This window comes from Carettochelys insculpta, chromosome 6 (assembly GCF_033958435.1).
Source record: "Carettochelys insculpta isolate YL-2023 chromosome 6, ASM3395843v1, whole genome shotgun sequence".
Taxonomy (NCBI): Eukaryota; Metazoa; Chordata; order Testudines; family Carettochelyidae; genus Carettochelys; species Carettochelys insculpta.
The window spans coordinates 79265085-79290655 of record NC_134142.1 but is presented as its reverse complement, the minus strand read 5'-3'; the positions used below and the strand labels follow the sequence as shown (position 1 = coordinate 79290655).

At 41.5% G+C, this 25571-nt stretch overlaps 1 protein-coding gene across 1 annotated transcript in view; it reads right to left on the bottom strand.

Annotated features, from left to right (window-relative positions):
* Nucleotides 1-9066: 9066 nt before the first annotated feature.
* The window catches only part of SMIM38 (small integral membrane protein 38), a 39861-nt gene continuing 23356 nt past the window's right edge, over nucleotides 9067-25571 (bottom strand). The window contains exon 3 of the mRNA XM_074998532.1: nucleotides 9067-9188. Within this exon, the coding sequence (XP_074854633.1) occupies nucleotides 9067-9188 (122 nt within the window). The remainder of the gene's footprint in view (nucleotides 9189-25571) is intronic.

The following is a 25571-nucleotide window of genomic DNA, read 5'->3' as shown; positions in this document are numbered from 1 at the left end:
ACAGAATAAATATTCCACATCTGAAATATTTGAGAAAAAACAGGTTTTCCTGACTATACGCCATAGTACTTGGGTCACAGGGTTTCCCAAAATAAGCTAGAATGTTAGCAGGGTTACACAAAGAATGACTTCCCGTTAAAAGGGTTTAATCAGGCTGAAGCAAGGACAAATATTGCAGTTTTTGCATCCTTAAAATACTGTATTAAATCTACTTTGTGATCTGGAGAATGTCTAAAATAGGTTAACTGGCTAGGAATGAATTAGCTAACTGGTTCCCTTGCCTTTTTAAACATATGCATGGTGGGAGGCATTTGCAGGGCCAGAAAATCTGGAACTTGCTATGTTCAATCCTATATTGGTGCCAAAAAAAGCACTTCTGCAGAGAGAACCAGTGAGTATAGACAGGAGATCAGATATCACCACCAAAGCCAAAAAGGGATGCTGTTAGAGAAGGGGATTCCCTGGCTCTGAGTTTGGTATACCAAACATTCACTTAAAGTTGTATCAAGGAAAAAGGTATCAACCCATTCAAATGAGGAGGACTCATTTCCATCATGCTTTCTTTTTCACCACTTCAGCTGAGACAGATCATTAATGAAAAAGAAAGCAGATAGAACCCAGTTCTTTCCACCCTTTAAAAGCATCATTCTTATAGGGCTGCTTCAGAAAATTTACAAGTGATTTGCATCATCCCAGGTACACCATACTGCCTCCCTTCCATCATCCTTTCCAGGACACAGTCATATCAAAGTGGGGAGAGAATGGATTATGATTATTTTTATATCAACGGTGCATAACATTTTTCAGTGGAGAGCACTGAAAAATGGGAAGGAGGGGAAAAAAAGAATAGATGACCATAAATCAAGCTTTGCTCAATGACCTTTGACACAGCTTTTTTCTACTGGGCAAGAGCCAGTACATCTCCTATCAGTCAGTAGAAAGGTTAGAAGGGGCTGATGAAACAAAGACAAATTTTCGGGTTCTCCACTGGCCATGGACCTCATTGTCCATGGGTCAAAAAAGACTACTTGGGCATGTCACTGTTTCCTGCAAGATAACTCCCCATTTTCATAGCTGATAACAATGGCCCTTATCTAGACAAATGTACAGAGCCATATGCACAGACACATAAGCACATACAACATTCAAAGAATCTGTTAAGAGGGTAAAGCCAAGTACTCCAAATTTAGGAACTGCAAGAATTAAGGAAGTTTATATAACCTTAATTCACCCCTCTTGTGTTTATCTGTTATTATGCAGTCTTTCATTGCATGATCAAATTCTAATTTTTCCACAGGACCCTTATATCATTCAGTACACAATGGCTGTGTCTACACTAGCTCCCAACTTTGAAGGGAGCATGGTAAGTAGGGTGTTAGGAGATTACTAATGAAGTGCTGCAGTGCATATGCAGCACTTCATTAAGCTAATTCTCCCTCATGTCAACTTCATAGTTTGCCTCTTCAAAGTTGTCACGGGGGAGAATTAGCTTAATGAAGTGCTGCATATGCACCACAGCACTTCATTAACAATCTCCCGACACCCTACTTACCATGCTCCCTTCCAAGTTGGGAGCTAGCGTAGACACAGCCAATATGATGTCGCTCGCATAGAGATCAGCTATTCAAAAATTTGTTTCTTCCTCTTGTTGTTCAGTGTGCAGCCCTGTGTCTTATTTTCTGTACTCTAGTCAAGCCCTGCTTTCACCAAATTTACGCAGATAATCACAAACAGTAAAATGCACACCACAGACAAATCCAGGTCACTCTCCTACCAAATTTTAATTCTCAGTTCACAAGAACTGGAACACTCAAACTTTTAAATATAAAGGTAGCCAGATTTTATTTGTGCATGGACACTTTGCATTTTGTTGCACAGATTTGTTCTATGACCCATTTTGACTGACGTGTTCAAAAAATGCAGACGTCCATAATAGAACATTTCTGCCCAGATAAATTTTGACAAATCTGTAAGCCACAGAAAGCACAGTCTCATAATGCTTCCTCTAAGCAAACTTAAAAGTGCAACCAATATAATCTAGAATTAGCGACAAAAGGTCATATTCTGATCTCAGTTTACTTTGCTGTAAATCCAGAATAACAACTGAACCTTATGGAGTTGTTTCAAGTTCCCATCAGCATAACTGAAATCAGAATCTGGCACTTTAATTATCTGTTGACTAAGGGAAGCTAGACATATCCTACTGATATTTTCCAGTTCCCCAGTATTGTGTCTTAGCATAAGAGCTACCAGTAGCACTCCTAAGCTACGTCTACATGTGAAGCCTACATCGAAGTAGCTTATTTCGATGTAGCGACAGCGAAATAGGCTATTTCAATGAATAATGTCTACACGTCCTCCAGGGCTGGCAACATCAACGTTCAACATTGACGTTGCGCAGCACCACATCGCAATAGGCGCTGCGAGGGAACGTCTACACGCCAAAGTAGCACACATCGAAATAAGGGTGCCAGGCACAGCTGCAGACAGAGTCACAGGGCGGACTCAACAGCAAGCCGCTCCCTTAAAGGGCCCCTCCCAGACACAGTTGCAAGATCCACAGAGCCGACAACTGGTTGCAGACCCTGTGCATGCAGCATGGATCCCCAGCTGCAGCAGCAGCGGCCAGAAGCCCTGGGCTAAGGGCTGCTGCACACGGTGACCATAGAGCCCCGCAGGGGCTGGAGAGAGAGCGTCTCTCAACCCCTCAGGTGATGGCCGCCATGGCGGACCCCGCTATTTCGATGTTGCGGGACGCGGATCGTCTACACGTGCCCTACTTCGACGTTCAACTTCGAAGTAGGGCGCTATTCCCATCCCCTCATGGGGTTAGCGGCTTCAACGTCTCGCCGCCTAACGTCAATGTTAACATCGAAATAGTGCCCAACACGTGTAGCCGTGACAGGCGCTATTTCGAAGTTAGTGCCGCTACTTCGAAGTAGCATGCACGTGTAGACACGGCTCTAGTCAGTTGCCCAATTTTCCTTAAGCTGTAGTTCATGATGTGGCAGTTCATTGTAAGCAGTTGGCGGACAAGCCATGGGGCCTCCAGCTGTTCAGATTTCTTCTGTGAGAGTCAACATAATTGTATCCCTGCTTGTGTCTTCAGCTTCTCCTCTCTGTTGTTTGTTGCACTAGACCTACCTAAAGTAATTAGACCACCTGTGCCATCACCAGATTCATTTAAGGGAACCCTGCTGCTTTTTGGTTTACATGGTTTGACAGTAATTGTGTAAGTAGATGCCATTGTAATGACATTGCAAAATTAAACTGTAGATTTATTTTAATCAATAAATATAATCACATCCTCATCAGAGCATGACTATGAGCTTATCTATAATTAGTTTTCCATACCATAACTTAACCCATAATGCCAACTTTGTGCACACTGCAGAATGTTGGCAAGAAATTACATTTGCACCAGACTGAATTCTTACAGTAAAGTCAGGTTTACAGTTCAGAAACTATCCAAGTCCTGGAAAAATATTCCACAATATCCGTAATGGAAGTTTAAAGCCACCACCCAAGATAGACCAAAGTTGTTTTAAATTATTCTACTGTAAATCCAGAAAAAGAAGTCCTTTGACGTAAATGAACTTATATCTTATTGACACCAATTTAAGTGAAAGCAGAACTTGGCCCTTCATTAGTAAAGTAAAGGCCCTGAATAAACCCTAGTAATCTTTTTTTGCAGAACTACATATGGCATTATAGTGCCACAGAGTGGAGAGGTTGGTTGCCTTAAATATTAACATACTTTGTATTTAAACATGAACACTTTAGGCTGTGTCTAAATTGCCTAGAACTGTCAGCAAAAGACACACAAACCGTGCACTGTATTTGCATATCTCTTGCCGACAGTTCTGACGGGAGAGGCTTTCCTGACATTTGGCCTATCCACATCACTTCTTCGTTGTGGAAGAAGAAAGGCAGGAGTGTCAGCAGAACACTACCAATGCGGCAGACTTCTGCCGAGAGACCTCTGGTCTCCCAACAGAAGCCAACACTCTAGATGTGGCCTTAATTGAGGATCTCAAAAAACTGTATAAACCCTCATTAACGCCCTTCTCCCAGCCATGAGACAGGAGTACAGCCTTTTCAGGAAGGGGAAACTCAGACACGAAAAGGTACACTGATTCACTCTGTTACTGATTTATGTGACCAGGCATAAAAAAAAGAACTTGACTGCCACTCCTGGCTCCAACCATTTCTTAAAACAAAAGACATGATCTGATAATTGAAACGTATAAAGTTAGATGACAGAAAGTGCAGCTGTAATTCCACAGCCATGCATAAAATGGGCCTATTATAGTCTGATTATGTAGCATGACGAAGGTCAAAAAACCTACATCATTCAGTGAAGCATCTTTACCAGTTTCTCATACTAGCTTTGTTGTCATTTCAGGCATGGGTTAGTATATGGTCATCACAGTTGTCATTCGGTCATCCAAAATGTAAGCAAATACACTCAGCATACTTTACTGGTATTTTTGCCTCTTTCATGAATCTGTATATTTTTACCTTGACAATGAAGTGCTGTGCACCCAGTTCTGTAGTCTATTCACACTGGCTGCAAGTCAAAACCAGCTCTTAAGTATGTGATTAAACTTCAAGCACCTGCTTAAATCCCACTGAAATCAAACATTGAAGCGGGTCTTTGCCCACAAAATCTTATGCTCCAAAATATCTGTTAGTCTATAAAGGTGCCACAGGACTTCTTGTTGTTACTGAAATCAATGGAATTTAGGCAACTTTTTAAATGCTATGCTAAATAGGGATTAACTTGAATATGTTCTGAAGTGGTTTCCAAACAAGGCTATTAAATTCTCATTGAAATAAAGATGATGGGGATGGGTCTTAAACAGTGTATCACTAATTGCCAGGTTTCAAATACTGTTTGCATCTTTCAATCCATTCGCATTACATAGGTTGGTAATCAGAAAATAACTCACCCAGCACAGCCATTTAGTAGCTATATTTTTAAAAAAATATATGTTTATTGAGTATTTTCCAGCAGAAAAACAAATGTGCAATAAAATAAAAGGAATAACTGGGCAATTAGATGAATCATTTAAACTTTTTAATTCTTCTCACTGCATAATACAACACTTCAGATACTTTTTGGCATGATTCTTCATGGTGTTGAGCTTCCTCAGCTTCCATCCACTTTAACAGCACAGGAGGCCACCCAGCACTTCAAAGGAGTAGGCCCTTTTTTCTAAACTTTAGAGCAAAAAATGATACAGGGCCAGATACAGCTACGTGCTAGTAGTTGCTTCAGCCTTAAGTAGTCCTATTGAATTCAACAGGATTACACAAGAGGAAGATGCTGCCATATGTGCTTATTTGTATCAGAATCAGGCCTTTAACAGAGTAACATTTAATACCTATAAAAACCCTTCCCCCTCCCCAGCAAAAAAAAAGAAAAAAAAATTAATTGAACGATTTCTTCTGGCTCTTGCAGCCAGAGCTCACTGTTGAGAATAGGAGGATGCAGACTGTATTAGTTCCAGATCCCTGAGGCACCCTGGATGAGACAACCAATAAGATACCACAGAACTGAATGGACTTGATTTGAATTGCTCTGATCACCTATAGAATGTAATAGTCAATGAGAGGGTTTTGAAGGGGTTTTGAAACACCCTATTGAATTATGTAGGCAGGTGTAATTTTTATCAAACTCTTTAGGAGGCCCAAAAACTATAAAGAGGTGATCAATGTCTACCAAGTTCTGTAGGAATTTTGCATACGGTCAATAGGCAGTTTCAGCAGAGAAGACTGCAGAACAGGATAGCCAAGCACTGGCTGCAGCATGTTTTTAGGGGGTGACATTCATGTCAACCAGAAAAGGCCCAAATAAAGAATTTAGCAGAGGACGATCTCTACAACCAGGACATCACCCTTCTACAGGCTATGGGCTGCACTCCACTGGACTGAACAGCTTTGGGATAGTAGTCCTGTGCAGTAGGGAAACCCATCATCCATACCTTCTGTCAAACAATAAATTCATCCACAACTCTTTCAACAAAGGTCATTGAAGAGAATCATTATGCATTATAACATTCTCATCTAACAACATCCTGCTGATCCTATGTATTGACACCAGCTCACAGAAGTCAGTGAGAATTTTGCCTATAATATTGACATAAGGTCCATAACCAGACTGATAATCCCATTCCTTAGATATGGTCCCTTACACCACAACTAAACCGACTAAAGTCAAAGGATTATGGAGTAAAGCACTATTCAAAGGCAGTAAATATAACACAATATAGCCCTATAATATTAACCCACATGGTACTTTACCACATATTAGCATATATCACAGGCATTAATCTAACATCTCCATCACAAAATCTTTCATTTAACTGATAAACTGATTAATTTCAAAAGTTATGTAATGACAGTCCTTAAAGATAAATTGAATACTTAAAATAACAGTAATTTGGGGAATTAATTAGGGGAATAATAAACAAAATTAACTTTTTAAAACAGACACCCTTATTAAAAAAACATACTTCTAACACATTTTAACCTCCCTTTGTTATAGGTTACACCTTCGATCACTGTAGCTGAAAGAAAAAAATAACATGAGAATACGTACTTTGTTCCATTTGACTCCTTTGTACGTCAGCATATTGTATATAGTCAGTTTCACTGTTTCTCTCTGTGGTCACTCAGTATTTTTCCCCCATTGCTGATATATTTCAAAAAATAGAAAACACAAAAATTAGCAGGATAACTTAGGTAGGTATAAAACCCACTTTTAATTTATTTTTAACTGATAATATTTCAGTTTGACAATGTATCTTTAAATAGCAGAGACTTATTTCTTGGATTGGTCACCCACAAGCAATGAAACAGAACGGGTGGATGACACCAGCTGACCTGGAATTTATTTGTCTTCCATCATGTGAATGGGGGAGAGGACTATGTCCTGGGTCTGCATTGTAAGAGGTATCAAAAGAAAACAAATGAAAGTTGCTTGTTTAGTGGTTACTAATGATTCAGCCTGAAATGTTAATGGGAGTTATATAGGTGTGAAAGACATTGGGTATGGGTGTGGGTATGCTGTGATTTTTCCTAGGCTTAACTCTGATATCATCATATAAGCTATGAAGAGATATGGAAATCAGTCTATGAACTGACAGTGTTCACTTGTATTTATCGTAGAAGATACTGAACCAACCCAGGATTTTTTTTTTAATTAAGGTGACCGTGCCAAGAACAACCTGCATTTTTGATTCTCACAGACGAAAAATATGGTTTTCCTAAATTTACTGATAAAATGTAAACAGGTTGATTTAGATTAGATTCAGGTGTGATACTTGCATGTTATATGCTCTCTCCCAAAGAAAGGTTAAACTGACTTTTAAAACAATCAGGAAGATCTGGGGTTTCAGTGCTGTCTGGGTCCCTGATTTACCAATACCCTTAGAACAAAACAGCTACAAAAGTACTGCATCCTACAATGGAAAAATCAAATTTTGTCATCTGAATTGGAAACTCCACAACATAAAGGAAAAGGAAGCAAAATTTAACAGCAACATCTACTTCTGGAGGAAATACAAGAAATAAAAGATGATCCCCAGAGGTCTCATCATCTGTAAGGCTCTGAGATGACTCCATATAACTCCAGGCATGCTAAACAACTCTGCAGCAGATGAACTTCAGAGGAACTGAGAAGCCCAGACTTGACAAAGAATTGTGTGTGGCTCCAAAACTGTCTCTCTCATCAATAAAAGTTGGTCCAATACAAGTCAGTCCAATACAAGAAGTTTCTCCCCACACCTGGTCCCTTTCACAATCCTGTCATAACTGAGTGCAAAATCGAACTGGAGATTGAAAATAAAACCCAGTCTCCCATAGCACTTTTCATATTAAGCAAAAGTATAATCAAGATGATCAGCGGTCACCAATTTAACATGTGATCTTAGGCAAATAATTTAAATTAACGTATCTCATGGAGGTATTGTGAAGACTAATAAACTCCATGCATTGGGCTTTGAAGATATGAAGTGCCACATATTAAATATTCAGCTGCCTGCCAGGCTGCACATGTTGGGGTTGGCCTATAACTGTTGGACATGTACTGATGATTTCCACTGAATAGATTAGTCTTGAGGTGGTGATATTCATCTTGCTTCAGTACTCAAGTAATTTGATGGCTAATGGCCATATTGATAACCAGCTCCAGGCATAGCTGAACAGGCAGAGCTAGAAAAGGAATTCAGCACTGAGTGAGTTCAAATATGTCTACACTTATGGGAAGATCAAGTCACTGACTGTTGATCTTACAGAGTTCAATTTAGCACACCTAGTGGGAACTCAGTAAATTGAACTATCAGGCACCACTGTTGATCACAGTACTCCTGGCAGTTGTGAGGAGTAAGGAAAGTTTCTCCTGTCGCCCTCCCACTGCATGGACAGTAGCAAAAATCAGTTTAGATAAGTTGAATCCAGCTATGGATTAGTCCTTAGAACACAGTGATTTATTATACCAAGAGTCCTCCTTTCTGTCAAACTGGATTTGTGTATCTAAAAATCGATTGTATGTCCTATTGTAGACCTGGCCTCAGGCCTCTGCCATTCAGTCACATATGCGTGGATCCTGAGGTGGGAGGTTAGCCTTCATATTCATCTGGGCATGGGACAGTTGTTGCATGCAAGCAGTCATTGCAGTTGGTATTTTTAAGCACATCTCAGATCAGCCAGCAGGCAGCAAGCCGCCACCATTTCATTTATTAATATATGGCATTGGCTGCCTTGGCCTACTCAACAATAGGATTTCTTTCACACCATCTAGATCATTTAACTGGCAATCATCCCCAACCCTGTTGCAGATGAAACTTCATGACCTATTTGGATAAGAATTCAGTTGACTTAGTTTTTTCCCCTCTATGACTGTAAGAACTCCTGTAAAGTCTTCACTGATCTCTTGTGTAGATGAGGTCATTCCAGTTGGGGAAAGAGCAACCTCTGGTACTAAAATCCAGTCCCATTATGTTACACTGTCCAGTCTTTTCTGATTTTTAGTTCAAATGTATGTGAACCCTTACGAGAGCCCTATTCCTTTTCCATCTTGTCAGGAAATCTTTGCGACAGTTTATAATCTAAATAAGCGCTGAGATAGGACCATAACATGAATCGTATTAATATAATTATAACCACTAAAAACATCAAAAGGCCTGATTCCATATTTAACTTAAAATAATGAGGCAATGTGAAAAAATACTTTGGGAGATCTATTTATATAAGGCAGTATTCAGTGCTGTGTGGCCAGCCCAGCAATTCCTGTTACATTCCAATCAAAGTGATCTCACTAGCATGTGAGAGAAGAGTCCAGCTGACAGATTTGGGACATGTAATGTACTATTTAGTCAAGAGGCCCCATGTGCTATTCATAAAGAATTAACAACTCTTATATTGACAATGATGGTATTGTCAGAAGACCTTTGGAAGGGAAAAAAAAAACTCCATAAACTCCATCTCTGTGAAGTTGGACTTTTTTTTTTTTTTTTGCTGCTTTTTTCCAGTGCTGATGTAATCGCCAAACATCTCAAGCAGCAGCTGCTCAGCGAAACCGGGCACCTTCTCCCTAGTCTCTTTCAGCAGCACACGCAGCACTTTCCAGTTTCCTCAAGACAATCAGGCTCTTTCTTTCACCAATTAGCTATCACTTCAAGAGCCCCGCGCTGTCCAACAGGCCCTTAAGAATGGTCTTTGCAGGAAACAACCCTGGAGGGGATTTTTTGCCTAGAGAAATTAAAGAGGGAAGGGGGGAGAATGAGAATTAAAAAAAAAAAACAACAAAACAAATCAGACCATAGAAGCTGTCCAAAATGCATTGCTCAATTAGTACATCGACAAATGCAAAAGTGTTCTCAAGAGCCAACCCCAGAGCATGCCGCGCACACACCCCAAAATGCTCACACTTTAGGAGATAGTTTGCTTTGTCCAGTATGTTAAGCAGGTTTGACGGAAAGAAGGATTCTTGTTATAATAAGTCTCTGAGTTCTAAAAACTAAAAATGGCAGGGAGCAAGGGGAGGACTGGAAGATTATGTTATGTGTCCCTATTCAGCTTTCTAAATCAAAAAGTTGTATTATTTGCAAGCCAACATGATAGGAAGGAACTTGGTTTTGCTCACTTTAAACACAGACAGATTGACAAAAATGTGTAATTACTGGAACTGCTATAATCGTGTTTGAACCAGGCACAATTAGTGTAATTCTTTCCTCAAAAGTTATGCTTTCCATGTGAAAAGGAGATTAAGGTCTGATTCAGAGCCTTAAAGTTGTTGGAAGCTTAGAACTTCAAGTTCTTTTTCTTTTAAATTAAAGAACGGGTCTCAATCAGACATTTATTATTTGTTATTACAGTAGTGTCCAAAGTCCTGACTGAGACCAGGACACCATTTAACTAGGCAGTGTTCAAGCACATAGTGGGAACCAGTCCCTGCCCTCAAGAGTTTACCAGCTAATATCCAATTCAGTAAAGTATCCCTTTTCAGAAAGTGCACTGAGCATGTGGGTTAAGTGCTCTCCTGAATAGGGATGAACTTAGAATCATAGAATCCATGAGCTGGAAGGGACCTCAGGAGGTCTTCTAGTCCAGCGCCCCTGACTAAAGCAACCATGCTTAAGTGCTTTCCTGAATTGGGAACAATAAGCAAGATAGACCTATGGTTGGAATGGAAATAAAAGGCAAAGCCAGCCAAGTGACTTGGCCAAAATTACACAGCAGGGCAAAGTCAAGTCTACACCAAAACATACATACGTCAACTCCCATCCCACTATGCCATGCATTAAACGATGTTGCATCCCAAAATTTCCAGTCCAAATGTTGTGATTCAAAATTGATTTAGGACAACATCATGAGCTCTAGCACATCTGGTTTCCACAGAGACAGTGAACAGCAGCCTGTCAATGCAGGCATGGCATAACTATACATGCACTTCTACATGCAACCAGTTTGCAGACAGAAATCTCAGGGCTTGTCTGAGCTGCAAAGTTTTGTCAAGGAAACTATCATTGACATTAAAAAAAATCATCAACAGCAAAGGGTACCTTCTGTGCTATTTTTCCAAATACCATTCTTTGTTGTGCTTTCTAGCATCTGCAGTGAGACGAGCTGGGTCTTGCACTTCTCTCCCATGCTCAGTTAGGTGTTGTCAGGACATCACGCATGGCAGCACAATTATGAGTGAAGTTAGTGACAGAGGAAAACCTGCAGGCACACAACATTCTGCACAATATTGGCAGAAGCAACTTAGCATTGCTTTTGGCATTCACAGAGCAGTGGCATTTTTAGGCTAGGGAAACCAGCGCTGCTTGGATGGATCATTTCATCAGGCAGGTGTGGGACAAAGACCAGAGGCTATAGAACTTTAGGATGCTTTAAGCAACCTTCGTGGGGCTGTATGCTTAGCTGGCCTCTGGCCTGCAGGTGCAAGGATACCAGAATGAGAGCTGCCCTTTTGGTAGAGAAACACGTGGCAATTGTGTCTGGAAGCTCGCAACTCCAGCCTGCTACAAGTCAGTTGCAAATCAATTTGGAGTAGGGATGTCTACTGCTGGGGCTGAATTACTCCAAGTGTGCAGGGCAATAAATCACATACTGCTCTGGCAGACACTAGGAAATGTGCATGAAATAGGGGATGGCTTCCTTAACTTTGAAGGAGGGTGGCAATAAATGGCACACACATTCCAGTTTTAGTGCTAGACCACTTTGCTACAGAGTACATCGACAGGAAGGGATACTTCTCCGGTGTTGCAGGGGCTTGTGGATCACAATGGGTATTTCACGGACATCAAAGTGGGGTGGTTTGAAAAGGTGTATGTTGCATGAAGTTCCAGGAACATTGGCCTGTAGAGAAAGCTGCAAGAAGGGCCATTTTTCCAGACCACAAGATTACAATGAGGGATGTGAAGATGCCTATAGTAATCCTGGGAGACCCAGTTTACAGCCCTGGCTCATGAGACACAGGGCACATACAACAGTAAGGAGTGGTTTAACAGAAGGCTAAGCAGGTACCACATGGTGGTCAAACGTGACTTTGGCAGACTGAAAGTGAAAAGAAGGAGTCTCTATGGCAAGCTAGACTTTACTGAGGATCTTTCTTCTGGCAGTCACTGTTAGGAGCAGGACGTCTAAATATCATCCTGCTATTTGTGAGTCCGTTGATGGGCGATCAGCTCGACTCTGGAGCCGCAGGTCTTATCACAGAAGGGGCAGGTGCTGGTAGCTGTTGGAGGGGTGCAGGTCAGTTTTTGCTGCTCTTTACTCCTTCTCCACCTCTCCTTGTCTGTGTTGCAGTGGGACCTCTCAAATTGTAAACCCCCCCCCACCCCATCACAGATTGCCACTCTCCAGTGGGGACGGTCCTGGGCAAGGTTCTCCCAAGTGTTGACACAAATGCTGCACTTTTTCATGTGTGCCTTTAGCAGGTCCTTATATTGCTTCTGCTGGTCCCCAATGCACCTCCACCCTTCCTTCAACTGAGAATACAGAATCTGTTCTGGGAAGCACTGATCAGACAGCCAGACCATGTGAGCAGTCCAATGAAGTTGTTGGTGAATGATAATGGCTTCAATGCTTGTCATGTTTGACTCTTCCAGGACACTAGTGTTCATGCACCTACCCTCCCAATTTAGGATTCTCATGAGTCAGGACTGATGAAATTGTTCAAGTGCCTTCCGATGACGCTTGTAGGTTGTCCAGGTTTCACTTGTGTATAGTAGTGTTAGAACAACCACTCTGTGATGTACAAGGTGCTTTGTCTTGGCACAGCTGTCCCAGTTGTCGAAGACCCTTTGTCTCAGGCAACCGAAAGCAGAGCTTGCAAAGCTCAGACAACGCTGGATTTCTGCATCAATGTTGACTTTGGTGGAAAGATGACTTCCAAGGTATGGAAAGTGCTTCACATTTTCTAGCAGTTCTCTGCTGACTACGATAGAAAGTACACAAGATTGTCCTGTTGGTGAGGGTTGGTGGAACGTCTTTGTCTTTTTGACGTTCAATGTGAGGCTGACATTCTTGTATGCGTTTGTGAAGGAGTCTAAGGTGGTCTGAAGGGCTGTGGGAGAAACGGCAGCGATCATGCTGTCATCTGCGTACTGGAGCTTCACAATCGAGCTCATGCAGGTTTTGCTTTTAGCCTCCGGAGACTAAAAAGCTTCCCACTCATTCTATAGAAAATCTTCACGCCATCTGGAATATTTCATACTGCATTTTGCATAATCTGCATGGCTGTAAGGGTAAAATATTTGTGTGAGGTGGAGCACTGAGGCAGAGCACTCGGCTGTAGAGTTTGAGCAGACAAATACTAGGGGTCTCAGAGGAGCCCAGGGGGCTGCTATTAATATCAGGGAGGCTTTGAGAAAGCACGTTGACAATGAGAGGCACTAACATACATCTGATCTGGAGTGGTTTCCCTGATGTATCCCACATATATTCTTGCTGTATGCCCTATTGGGCCACATATCCATGCAAGAAAATGATTAAGCAGCCTTTACCTGGGACTGAAGCAATTGTTATATGAATTTGTGGAACACAAAAATATTGTACCGTTATAGAACTTTCCCTTTATTAGACCAGAGAAAGTACAATGAAACACACCAATGCACACATACTGGCTGGTAAAAGGAGGGTCTTGGGAAGGGTAAAACCTGAAAACTGTGTGTAGGTCGGGCTATCATTGTCAAAGGGAAACTGAGGAGTTCCCCAAAGTGAAAACCTTGTGGCATAGAGGGGAGGTTACTTGACAAAGAATTTTGCATGTGCTGCAGTAGAAGTTGACCCTAATCTTGCTCATTCTGCAGCACTAGTAAAGACTTGTGCATCTCTGTCTGCTCTTCCATGACTTTTATCATGCAGTCAATTGCATCACTTGCAAATATTTGAATCTCTGTACTGTCCTGGCTTTTGGTTTTTCAGCACTCCTTTAATCTCTCTGTCTCTTGTCTTCTTTGCTGCACCGAGGCCTCTGTCTTATCTGCTGAAGACATTCTGCTGGGGTGCATGCGGTGAACCTCAAGGTCCCCGCTGCTGGAGACTATGCACAAAAGAGGGATTGTCAAATTCCAGCACAGCACTGACACATTTCACTTACACGCACTGTTTGCAACATACCAACCACTTTCTTCCAGACCCTTGCCAGGTGTACATCTCTGCAAACACAGTGAGAGTTGTGAATTGAGGGCACACAGATAAAAGAAAAAATACAGTCTTTGCAGATCTTGCAGTGCAGCTTTGCAAGGCACTCACTCAAAAATTATCCTAGGCTTTTCCACAGGCAGGGATTTTTCCAGCAGACATCCCACTGCTGATTCTGAGCAGGGAAGCCAGGATGCACCTACTACATGCCTGGGGCTTTTGCCATACTCCATATGCAGCTCACTTAAGTACCACATTGGTCCCTGCACAAGAGATTGCAGAATGGCATGGGACAGTGTTCTACAATGGGGGAAGGAACTACTCTACTACTATGGAACGTGGAGCACAGGATTAACAAGTACAGCCCTGGTACCTGGGAAGACACTGTAAGACTTGCCCATGCTAAGCCAGCAAGCAGGAAATGGAATGAAGAAATCCCAGGACTTGCAAGAAAAAGGGGTAGATTGTTGTTTATCTGAATGCTGGGCAGCTGAGTTCAAACCACTGACCAGAGCAGCAGCACAGGGATTGTGGAACTCTTCCTGGACAGCTACAAAAGAGAACAATGGCTGGTGGTATCTACATTGGCTATTCGTTCACAATAAAAGGAGGGGGAAAGAAAGAAGTCTCTTATAGCAATGGAAGCTTTTTGCTCCCAAAACTGGTGATTCTTTGCAACGAAAGTTGTGTTGAAATTTTGGGCAACAAAACTTGGTAGAATAGATGAGGCCTCAGTCTAGTCACACTTATACCTGCAGTAAATTAAGAGCAAAGCTTCAGGCTCCATGAATGTAATTTGTAATGGCACAATGATAGCGCTCTAAGAGCACATCTACACTAAAGTGATCTGTTGACAGAAGTTACTGTTGGAAGAAACCTTCCAACAAAACTTCTGCTGGTACAGTATGGCCACACGCAAACGTAGATTGAAAAACTAATCCACTCTGTTGACAGAGAGTGGCTGGACGGCCCGGCCATCTCTCGACAGAACAGCAGACTGGAAGCACAGTAAACAGGGCTGCCTGGTGACCAGAAGGTTGGTCTGTTGACAGAAGGTCCCACCCCAGGAGTGTGCACGTGGCTTTTTTGTCAGCAGATTCTGTCAAGAAAGGTGTTCTGCCTCATGGGGGAGAGGCAGAAGGTTGTCGACAAAAAGTGCAGAGTTCTGTCGACAGTATGTCAACAGAACACATTTTTAGTGTGGATACTCCACAAGTTTTCTCAACACAACACCTGTTTTGTCAAAAAAAACAAAAACCCTCTAGTGTAGATGTAGCCTAAAACAGTCCAGGAATTCATTCCAACTAGTGGTGTCTAATAAAAATGTTCTGTTTCCTACCCTGGGAGCTTTTATAAAGGAGTGAGAGGGCATAGAAACCAATCCCATTGCTTAAAACAAAGAGATCCTAATGAATTACTGTTGTGTGCATTTATATAGGAATGTGAGTGAGCCATTTGAAATTTCTGTGCATGGAACGTCTCAACCAAAGGATGAAGAAGAATAGTCAGGATTAAGAAGGAATCTTTGTAGAGATGCATACAATAAGGTATGTCTTATACCTACAAACTTCAAAGGGAGCTGACTTTAAAGGGGCTAGGCCTTGCAGGTAGTTCATATGAAACAAAGATTTTGCTTTAAAAAAATCCATGGTACAGCAGAAAATAAACAATAAATTAGTTAGTGCTCCATAATTCATATCCATGCAGGTGACATTACATTTATCATAAACAAAATCTTCATTGTAGATTGATGGGTATAAAAATAGCTTTAAAATAGTTGTTAGTAACTGCATCTTCTATATTACAGCCCTTAGTGTTAGAAGTGTTAGAAGACCTGGGCTAGAGCGACACTCACCCCTAGTGCTAGTAGCTTGATGCAAATGAGCAGTCGCAAAAATGCAAAATAACTGCTCATTTGCGGGTTCGAGTGGTTCATTTGCATATTCACAGCAGAAAACATACATCGAAGACCTGGTTCTTTTCTGCTGGCAAAAAACTCCTTTGTTGGCAGCCCTTTATTCCTGATTTTTTCCAGCCATTAGGAGCTGGCGACAGAAGGGGTTTGGGCTGGCAGAACGTCTTCATTTTTCATTTTCGAGACTGCTCATTTGCATCAAGCTGCTAGCACTAGGGGCGAGTGCAGCACTAGCCCTGGGGTCTATTTCCAGCTGTGCCTCTGCCTCATTCTCTCTCCTTAGGCAAGTAGCACTGTCCTGGGCCTCACTCACCCTGGGCTAATGATCCTCATTCCTCCTATAGAAAGCTGAAAATCTGCACCTTTGCTTCCTTTGCATGCAATTCCCAGCAATCCACATAAATGCATCCTTCATAACAGTTTGTTTTCATTACTCAGTCAGAATTACTGAGAATGGACTGCAGTGCTTCATTCAGCAAGTTCGAGCCTGCATAGCTCATGGGACTGCATTTGCGAACTCCAGGTTATCAGAGGCAGCTGATGACCAGGAGTCTCTCTCTTTTGACCGAGAGTTATGCAAAATTAATAGCTGATCTCATTCCAGCCCCTAGTGAACAAGTGTCCCCACACACAAGCACAACTGAGTCTAATCTATGCTCTGGCCAGTTTCTCAGCAGAGATGTCAAATACAGAACAGAGACTGCACAATAACTTCTGCCTGGAGCAGTGTTCCCTTCATGGAAAGGCTGAGGCATTGTACATAGAAACATAGGAATATAGGAACGGTCATATTGGGTCAGACCAAAAGTCCATCTAGCCCAGTATCCATCTGCTGACAGTGGCCAATAGGAGGTGCCCCAGAAGGAGTGAACCAAACAGGTAACAATCTCTCTCCTGCCATCCATCTCCAGCCTCTGATAAACAGAGGCTAGGGACACCATTCCTTACCCATCCTAGCTAATAGCCATTAATAAACCTAACCTCCATGAATTTACCTAGCTTTTTTAAACCCTGTTATAGTCCTAGCCTTCACAGCCTCCTCTGGCAAGGAGTTCCACATTTTGACTGTGTGCTGCATGAAGAAAATGTCCTTTTATTTGTTTTAAGCCTGCTGCCCATTAATTTCACTTGATGTCCTTTAGTTCTGATACTATGGGAACAAGTAAATAACTTTTCCTTGTTCACTTTCTCCACACCACTCATAATTTTATATACCTCTACCATATTCCCCCTTAGTGTCCTCTTTTCAAAACTGAAAAGTCCTAGTCTGTTTAACCTCTCTTCCTAGGGCACCCAATCCAAACTCCTTTTCTGAACCTTTTCTAATGCTAATGTATCTTTTTTTGAGATGAGGTGACCATATCTGTGCTCAGTGTTCGAGATGTGGGTGTACCACGGTTTTATATAAGGGCAATAAGATATTCTCCATCTTATTCTCTATCCCTTTTTTAATGATTCCTAACATACTTGTTGCTTTTTTGACTGCTGCTGTATACTGCATGGATGTTTTCAGAGAACTAACCACGATGACTCCAAGAACTCTTCCCTGATTAGTTGTAGCTAAATTAGCCCCCATCATACTGTATGTATAGTTGGGATTATTTTTTCCAATGTGCATTACTTTACCTTTACCCACATTAAATTTAATTTGCCATTTTGTTGCCCAATCACTCAGTATTGTGAGATCATTTTGAAGTTCTTCACAGTCTGCTTTGATCTTAACTATCCTGTGCAATTTAGTATTATCTGAAAACTTTGCCACCTCACAGTTTACCCCTTTCTCCAGACCATTTATGAAGAAGTTGAATAGGATTGGTCCAAGAACTGACCCTTGGGAAATGCCACTAGTTACCCCTCTCCATTTTGAAAATGTACTATTTATTCCTACCCTTTGTTTCCTGTCCTTTAGCCAATTCTCAATCCATGAAAGGATCTTTCCTCTTATACCATGACCGCTTAATTTACATAAGAGTTGTTGGTAAGGGACCTTGTCAAAGGCTTTCTGGAAATCCAAGTACACTATATCTACCTGTTCCCCATTGTCCACATATTTGTTGACTGCTTCATAGAGCTCTAATAGATTAGTAAAATATGATTTCCCTTTTCAGAAACCATGTTGACTTTTGCTCATAAAATTATGTTCTTCTATATGTCTGACAATTTTATACTTTACTATGGTTTCAACTAGTTTGCCCGGTACTGATCTTAGATTTACTGGTCTGTAATTGCTCGGATCACCTCTAGAGCCCTTTTTAAATATTAGCAGTATGTTATCTGTCTTCCAGTCATTGGGTACAGAAGCTGATTTAAAGGATAGGTTACAAACCACAGTTAATAGTTTTGTAGTTCCACATTTGAGTTCTTTAAGAACTCTTGGGTGAATCCCATCTGGTCCCAATGACTAGTTACTCTTCAGTTTATCAATTAGTTCCAAAACATCCTCTAATGACACCTCACTCTTGAACTATTCCTCAGATTTGTCACCTACAAAGGATGGCTCAGGTTTGAGAATCTCCCTAATATCCTCAGCTGTGGATACTGAAGCAAAGAATTCATTTAGTTTCTCTGCAATGACTTAATTGTCTTTGAGTGCTCCTTTTCTATCTTGATCATCTAGGAGGGCCACTGGTTGTTTAGCAGGCAATGTACTTAAAAACATTTGCTATTGCTTTTTGAGTTCTTTGCTAGCTGTTCTTCAGACTCCTTTTTGGCTTTTCTTTTTACATTTTTACACTTAGGCAGTGTTTATGCTTCTTTCTATTTTCCTCACTAGGATTTGACTTCCGCTTTTTAAAAGATGCCTTTTTAATCTCTCACTGCGACCTTTACATGGTTGTTAAGTGACCGTGGCTCTTTTTTGGGTCTATTACTGTGTTTTTAAATTTGGGGTATACATTTAATTTGGCTCTCTCTTATGGTATCTTTGAAAAGTTTCCATGCAACTTGAAGGGATTTTACTTTAGTCACTCTACCTTGTAATTTTGATTTAACCAGCCTCCTCATTTTTGCATAGTTCCCCTTTGTGAAATTAAATGCCACAGTGTTGGACTGCTGACATATTCTTCTCACCGTAGGAATATTAAATGTTATTACATTATGGGCACTATTTTTTAAGTGGTCCTGACAGAGCTACCTCTTGGACCAGATCCTGCACTCCACTCAGAAGTAAATCAAGTATTGCCTCTCCTCTTGTGGGTTCCTGTACCAGCTGCTTCAAGAAGCAGTTCTTTAAGGTATCAAGAAATTTTATCTCTGCATCCAGTACTGAGGTGACATGTACCTAGTCAATATGGGGATAATTGAAATCCCCTGTTATTACTGATTTTTTTTATTGCCTCTCTAATCTCCCTTAGCATTTCATAGTCACTATCACTGTCCTGGTCAGGCAGTAGGCATCCTTCAGTCTGCATAGACTATGGATCGCGTCCTTTAAAGTTTCAGTTGAGGACTTCATTTACAGCGTCTATTGTGACTATGAAGACCCACACGAGAGTGACAGTCCTTGTTGCATCTCTTGTAGATGTAGTGGGTGTCTGGCAAGTCCTTATTGTGCTTTCTGTGCGCTCGCTTCTCCTCTGCTAGCTGTCTGATCTTCAACTCGCCCTTCTGAAGGCCCTTGTGTAACCCCTGCCTTCATCTGCTGCGGTCATCTGCTAGTTCTTCCCAGTTGTCCAGCTCGATGTCTACCTCTCTGAGGTCTCTCTTGCAGACATCTTTGTAGCGCAACTGGGGGCGTCCGGGAGGTCTTTTGCCAGAGGCTAACTCACCATACAGGATGTCTTTTGGAATCCTTCCATCATTCATCCTGTGGACGTGGCCAAGCCAGCGGAGCCGATGCTGCCTGAGGAGGGTGTGCATGGTTGGGATTCCAGCTTGCTCGAGGACAGCTGTGTTGGTCACTCTGTCCTTCCATGATATTCCAAGGATGCGCCTGATCAGGTGATCACCAGGTGATATATTATAATATATCTATATTATAATATATATATAATATATCCCTACTACTGTAGTCTTATTTGAGCATGGAATTTCTATTCATAGAGATTCTGTGGAACATTTTGATTTGTTTGAGATTTTTACTTCATTTGCTTCTACTTTTGCTTTCACATTTCTTTCTCCACCTTCCCCACAAGACCTGTTCTGTTCTTCCAACATATTTTGTACCCCAGTATGATTGTGTCCCATTGATTGTCCTCATTCCACGAGGTTTTTGTGATGCCTGTTATATCAATATCCTCCTCTAAAACAAGGCTCTCTAGTTCACCCCTCTTATTGTTTAGATTTCTAGCATTTGTGCATAAGTACTTTAAAAACCTGTCACTATTTACTTGTCTGCCCTTTCCTGGTGCATTAGATTCTTTTTCATGTGATTTCTTCTTTCCTGATCTGAATAAATGAGTCCTACTACTGCCTAGTCAACACCCACTCTGTGGGTAAACAGAAGATTTTGTGTGCCATAGCTGTTAGCACTAGGGTACCCATATCACAACAGTAAATATCGGAACATGTTGTGGTGTCATCAACCTTGCACACACTCCACCCTCACTGAGCCAATCTCTGACTCACTCCATCTCTAACCCCTACTTTGCCCTAGATCCCACCCCCTTCATCCCCCTTGTGAAGTGCTGGGTTTCTGCATCCCTCCTCAGTCCCCCATCTGCCACTCACCCCCTCACTCCCTTGTTAGACACCCCCCTGCCTGCCATGAAAACCCCTGCTCACCACTGTCTCACCACCATTCAGATCCTTACTGCCCCACCAGTCCCCTCCCCTGCTCCATTCCTCAACAGAATTTTGGGGCAAATGGCATTCTGATTGTACATTAACTAAGGTGTTGGTCAAAGGGTTAAATATTGTGACAGTCCCTGCTTTATCTGGCATCTGATCACCCTAGTTGGTACAAAGAAATGGTGAAGAGGGAAAGAAAATGACTTCCCTCGCTGGCCTTCAGATTAAGATCACACAACAAGAAGATTGATGGCATGGCATAAGCAAAATAATTCCATTTTCCAAATGAAAACGTCATGGGGACAAACTGTAAAAAGTGCAATTTAACATGGACAATAATCCTTCCTTCCTTCCTTTGTAAAGGACTTTGAGATGTACTGATGAAAAGCACTAAATAAACTGGTATGTATTATTATTAATTGAAATTTTCATGTATCTCTGATGGGACAATTTTTTCTAGTACTGTATCATTTTCAAAACTTACTTTTTCAAACAGTCTACTCTGTAGTCAGACATGAAAACAATTCAATCGTTCTCTCTGGCCATGGCTGATTTGTTAAATCCTTCTTCAGCTGAGTGTCTCTTCAGAGATGTAATACCAAAGAAGAATAATGCCCCTACATTGATTAATCATATTTATTTATCCCTCTTCACATGACTGACATTATTACCCTTTGCTTGCCAGATATTTACTGCAAATCCTTTAACTCCAAACTACTTCCCAAGATAAATTCAGCACTGACTATTTCATACAGCATTTTGCTTAAAACTAACATTCAGTAACTGAACAGCTGGATAATTGATAGTCTCAGTTTTCCTCACTGTTAGGCTGCAGAATCTGAAGAAACAGGTCTTTCCCACAGAAGTTCCATTACATAATAAATAATACTTTTAGTCTTTAAGGTGCTACAAGACCGCTAAGCTTTGATAATTGATGGTACTTGTGGAAGCAATAAAGTTCCAAACTTACAAATTACGCAGCAGGTGATCTTCAGAATGCAAAGGTAAAAATGCCCATTTCCTGTATTCCTTTTCTGAATCCAACTACAATACTTCCTCTGAATCCCTGCCCCCAGAGTCTCATCACCCTCCCGAAAATGACAGAACTGTTTAAAATACTCAGAGAGGTTCCACAAACAATAAGCAGGTACATCAGTCAATAACCAGTATAACTGCTAGTGGCTGCATTTGTTATTTCTATGTAATACACAGAGATATAAACATGAATTATTATTAGAAAATGTTGTATTTGACTTACTTTGTATGTCACACGTTCAAGAATGGTGCTATTGCAAAGGGGATCTGCACACCTCAGCATGGTTAACACATTTCTTTTTAAAAAAAAAAAAAAAGCCCCAGGACCAACACTTACTACTTAGCCTGATACGTGTGCTGTTGTTAGCAAAGTCATTTCAGTTTACTTACATGAAGTCTTTTGCACAAAGTACTTTGTGTCAAACTGAAAACAACGTGACCTTTAAAAGAGCAACATTAAAAAAAACCTCAAGGTATTTATCTTTAAAGGACAAAAATCTGACATTGCAAAGTCAACTGCTAGTTCAAAATCTCGTGACTATATGTACTTACCAAGTTCTTTCAGTGTTGCACAAGGTCAAGACACCTTTCCTATCACTTTTCCACTATAATCAATACCCTAGAAAACACGTTAGGGAACAATACACTAACACCACCAAGAGCCAAAATAGGTGCTCCAATTTTTCCCATCTCTAAATCAGATGACTACATAGAAGAGTGGGGAAAAGGGTTACTGTCATTATATTATGAGTATGTCATTTATTATTTTGACAGTGCCTCCAGGTTTCTTGGCTGTTTACTGGTGAATTTAAAAATAATGTCCCTGTCTAAAAGTGTATCAGAAATACAAGGAAAGAACAGACATGAACTGTATAGGAAGAACAACAGCAAACAAAATGGGGAGAAGGGACGAGGAGGAACTGAAGGAACTAAAAGAAGCAATTGGCAGTTTAACAAGGATTTGGAGAAATGTTAAAAACTTGAACTGGATCTGCATGTTTAGCATGGTGCTAGGCTGTGTAGTATTCGTTGGAGTTCCCAGAATTTTTTGTTTTCTAAGGATGGCTGAAATGTAATCCATAAGCAACAAATTGGACTTCTAGGCCAGAATTAGAACATACCAGGCATGGGTGATGATATTTAATTACATTACAATATGAAAAGAAAGGCAGCATCTGTACAAAGAAGCTCTAGTGATGAATAAGGATGAAAAAACGAAAATATTTAAGCAACATGAGGAAAACAAACCTCAGGTAAATACTAATATACATAGCAGCTCTACTCTTAACGACTATTCCAGCATTATGCAAGCAATGTATCAAACACCACAACATCCCTTGGGGTAAACATTATTATGTCCATTGTTCTTAAGGGCCACAGGGGTTAAGTAAACAAACTCAAGTTTACACAGTAATTTAATTATAATTTAATTATAAACCAAGTGTAAATTGCGGTGTCAATTACACACATTTTAGACTTGTGCAGTCTATTGTTTTAATATTCAGGATTTACACTGGTGTAAGGGAAATCAGACTCCAGCATTAAGCCCACTGAAGTGGATAGAGGACTGTCCAGTAACCTACCTGGTGAATTCTCTGTATGACATGTCTTTGGGAGATTAGAACACTAATGGAAGGGGTCACTACATCCCACATTTCACCTAATCTAATCCTAAAGAATGCCATCTTTTTTCAAAATGGTGTCTGGTCAAACTCTAACTCTGGTTCACGGTTAGATATCAATTTCCAATGTTTCACTTGTCTTTATCCCAGCCTAGGAAGCTTTGACAGCATATGGCTGAAGTTATGTCTACTGAGAGGAGATAATCACAGAATCACAGGGCTGGAAGGGACCTCAGGAGGTCATCTAGTCCTGCCCCCTGCTTCAAGCAGGATCAACCCCCACTAAGTCATCCCAGCCAGGACCTTGTCCAGCTGGGACTTAAAAACCTCAAGGGATGGAGAATCTACCACCTCTCTAGGCAACGCATTCCAATGCTCCACCACCCGCCTGGTGAAGTAGTTTTTCCTAATATCTAACCTACACCATTCTCTCTTCAACTTCAGACCATTACTCCTTGTTCTGCCATCTGACACCACTGAGAACAGTTTCTCACCCTCCTTTTTAGAGCTCCCCTTCAGGAAGTTGAAGTCTGCTATTAAATCACCTCTAAGTCTTCTCTTCTGTAAACTAAACAAGCTCAAATCTCTCAGCCTATCCTCATAGGTCTTGTGCTCCAGACTCTTAATCATTTTTGTTGCCCTTCGCTGAACCTGTTACAGCAAATCCACATCCTTTTTATACTGGGGGGCCCAAAACTGGACACAATATTCCAGATGTGGACTCACCAGTGCCGAATAAAGAGGAAAAATTACTTCTCTAGATCTGCTCGAAATGCTCCTCCTAATGCACCCCAGTATGCCGTTAGCTTTCTTGGCTACAAGGGCACACTGTTTACTCATATCCAGCCTTTCACCCGCCATGACCCCTAGGTCCCTTTCCATCGTACTGCTGCTGAGCCAGTCGGTCCCCAGCCTGTAACAATGTTTGGGATTCTTCCGCCCCAGGTGCAGGACTCTACACTTCTCCTTATTGAACTGCATCAGATTTCTTTTGGCCCAGTCCTCCAATTTATCCAGGTCCCTCTGGATTCTCTTTCTACCCTCCAATGAATCTACCTCTCCCCCTAGTTTTGTGTCATCCGCAAACTTGCTGAGGGTGCAACCCAGTCCCTGATCCAGGTCATTAATAAAGATGTTGAGTAACACCGGCCCCAGAACCGCACCTTGCAGCACTCCGCTTGAAACAGACCACCATCCAGATATTGAGCCATTGACCACTACCTGTTGGGCCCGACCATCAAGCCAACTTCCTATCCATCTTATAGTCCAAGGATCCAATCCATATGTCCTTAACTTATGGACAAGAATGTTGTGGGAGACCATATCAACGCCTTGCTGAAGTCAAGGTATATCACATCCACTGACTTCCTCATGTCCACAGAGCTTGTTACATTGTCATAGAAGCTGATCAGATTGGTGAGGAAGGACTTGCCCCTGGTGAATCCATGTTGGCTACTTTTGATCACTTTCCCCTCTTCCAAGTGCTCCAAAATGGATTCCTTGAGGATTCCCTCCATTATTTTCCCAGGGATTGAGGTAAGGCTGACGGGGCTATAGTTCCCTGGAGTGTCCTTCTTTCCTTTTTTAAAGATGGGCACTACGGTTCAGCAATGACCTCTGCCAATTCCCTCAGTACCCTGGGGTGCATTAAATCCAGACCCATGGACTTGTGCACATCTAGTTTTTCTAGATAGCTCAGAACTTGTTCCTTCCCCACAGATGGCTGCCCTCCACCTTCCCATACTACATTGTCTAGGACCGTCATGTGGAAGTTGACTTTGTCCGTGAAGACTGAGGCAAAAAAAGCATTGAGTACTTCAGCTTTTCCTGCATCATCTGTCACTAGGTTACCTCCCTCATCCAGTAATGGCCCCACACCTTCTCTGATAACCCGTTTATTGTTCACATGCCTGTAGAAACCCTTCTTGTTACTCTTCACATCCGTTGCCAGCTGCAGTTCCAATTGTGCTTTCACTTTCCTGATTACTGCCCAGCATTCTCCAGCTGTATGTTTATACTCCTCCTTAGTCAACTGTCCACGTTTCCATTTCTTGTATGCATCCTTTTTGAATTTAAGCTGACTAAGGATTTCCCTGTTAAGCCAAGCTGGTTGC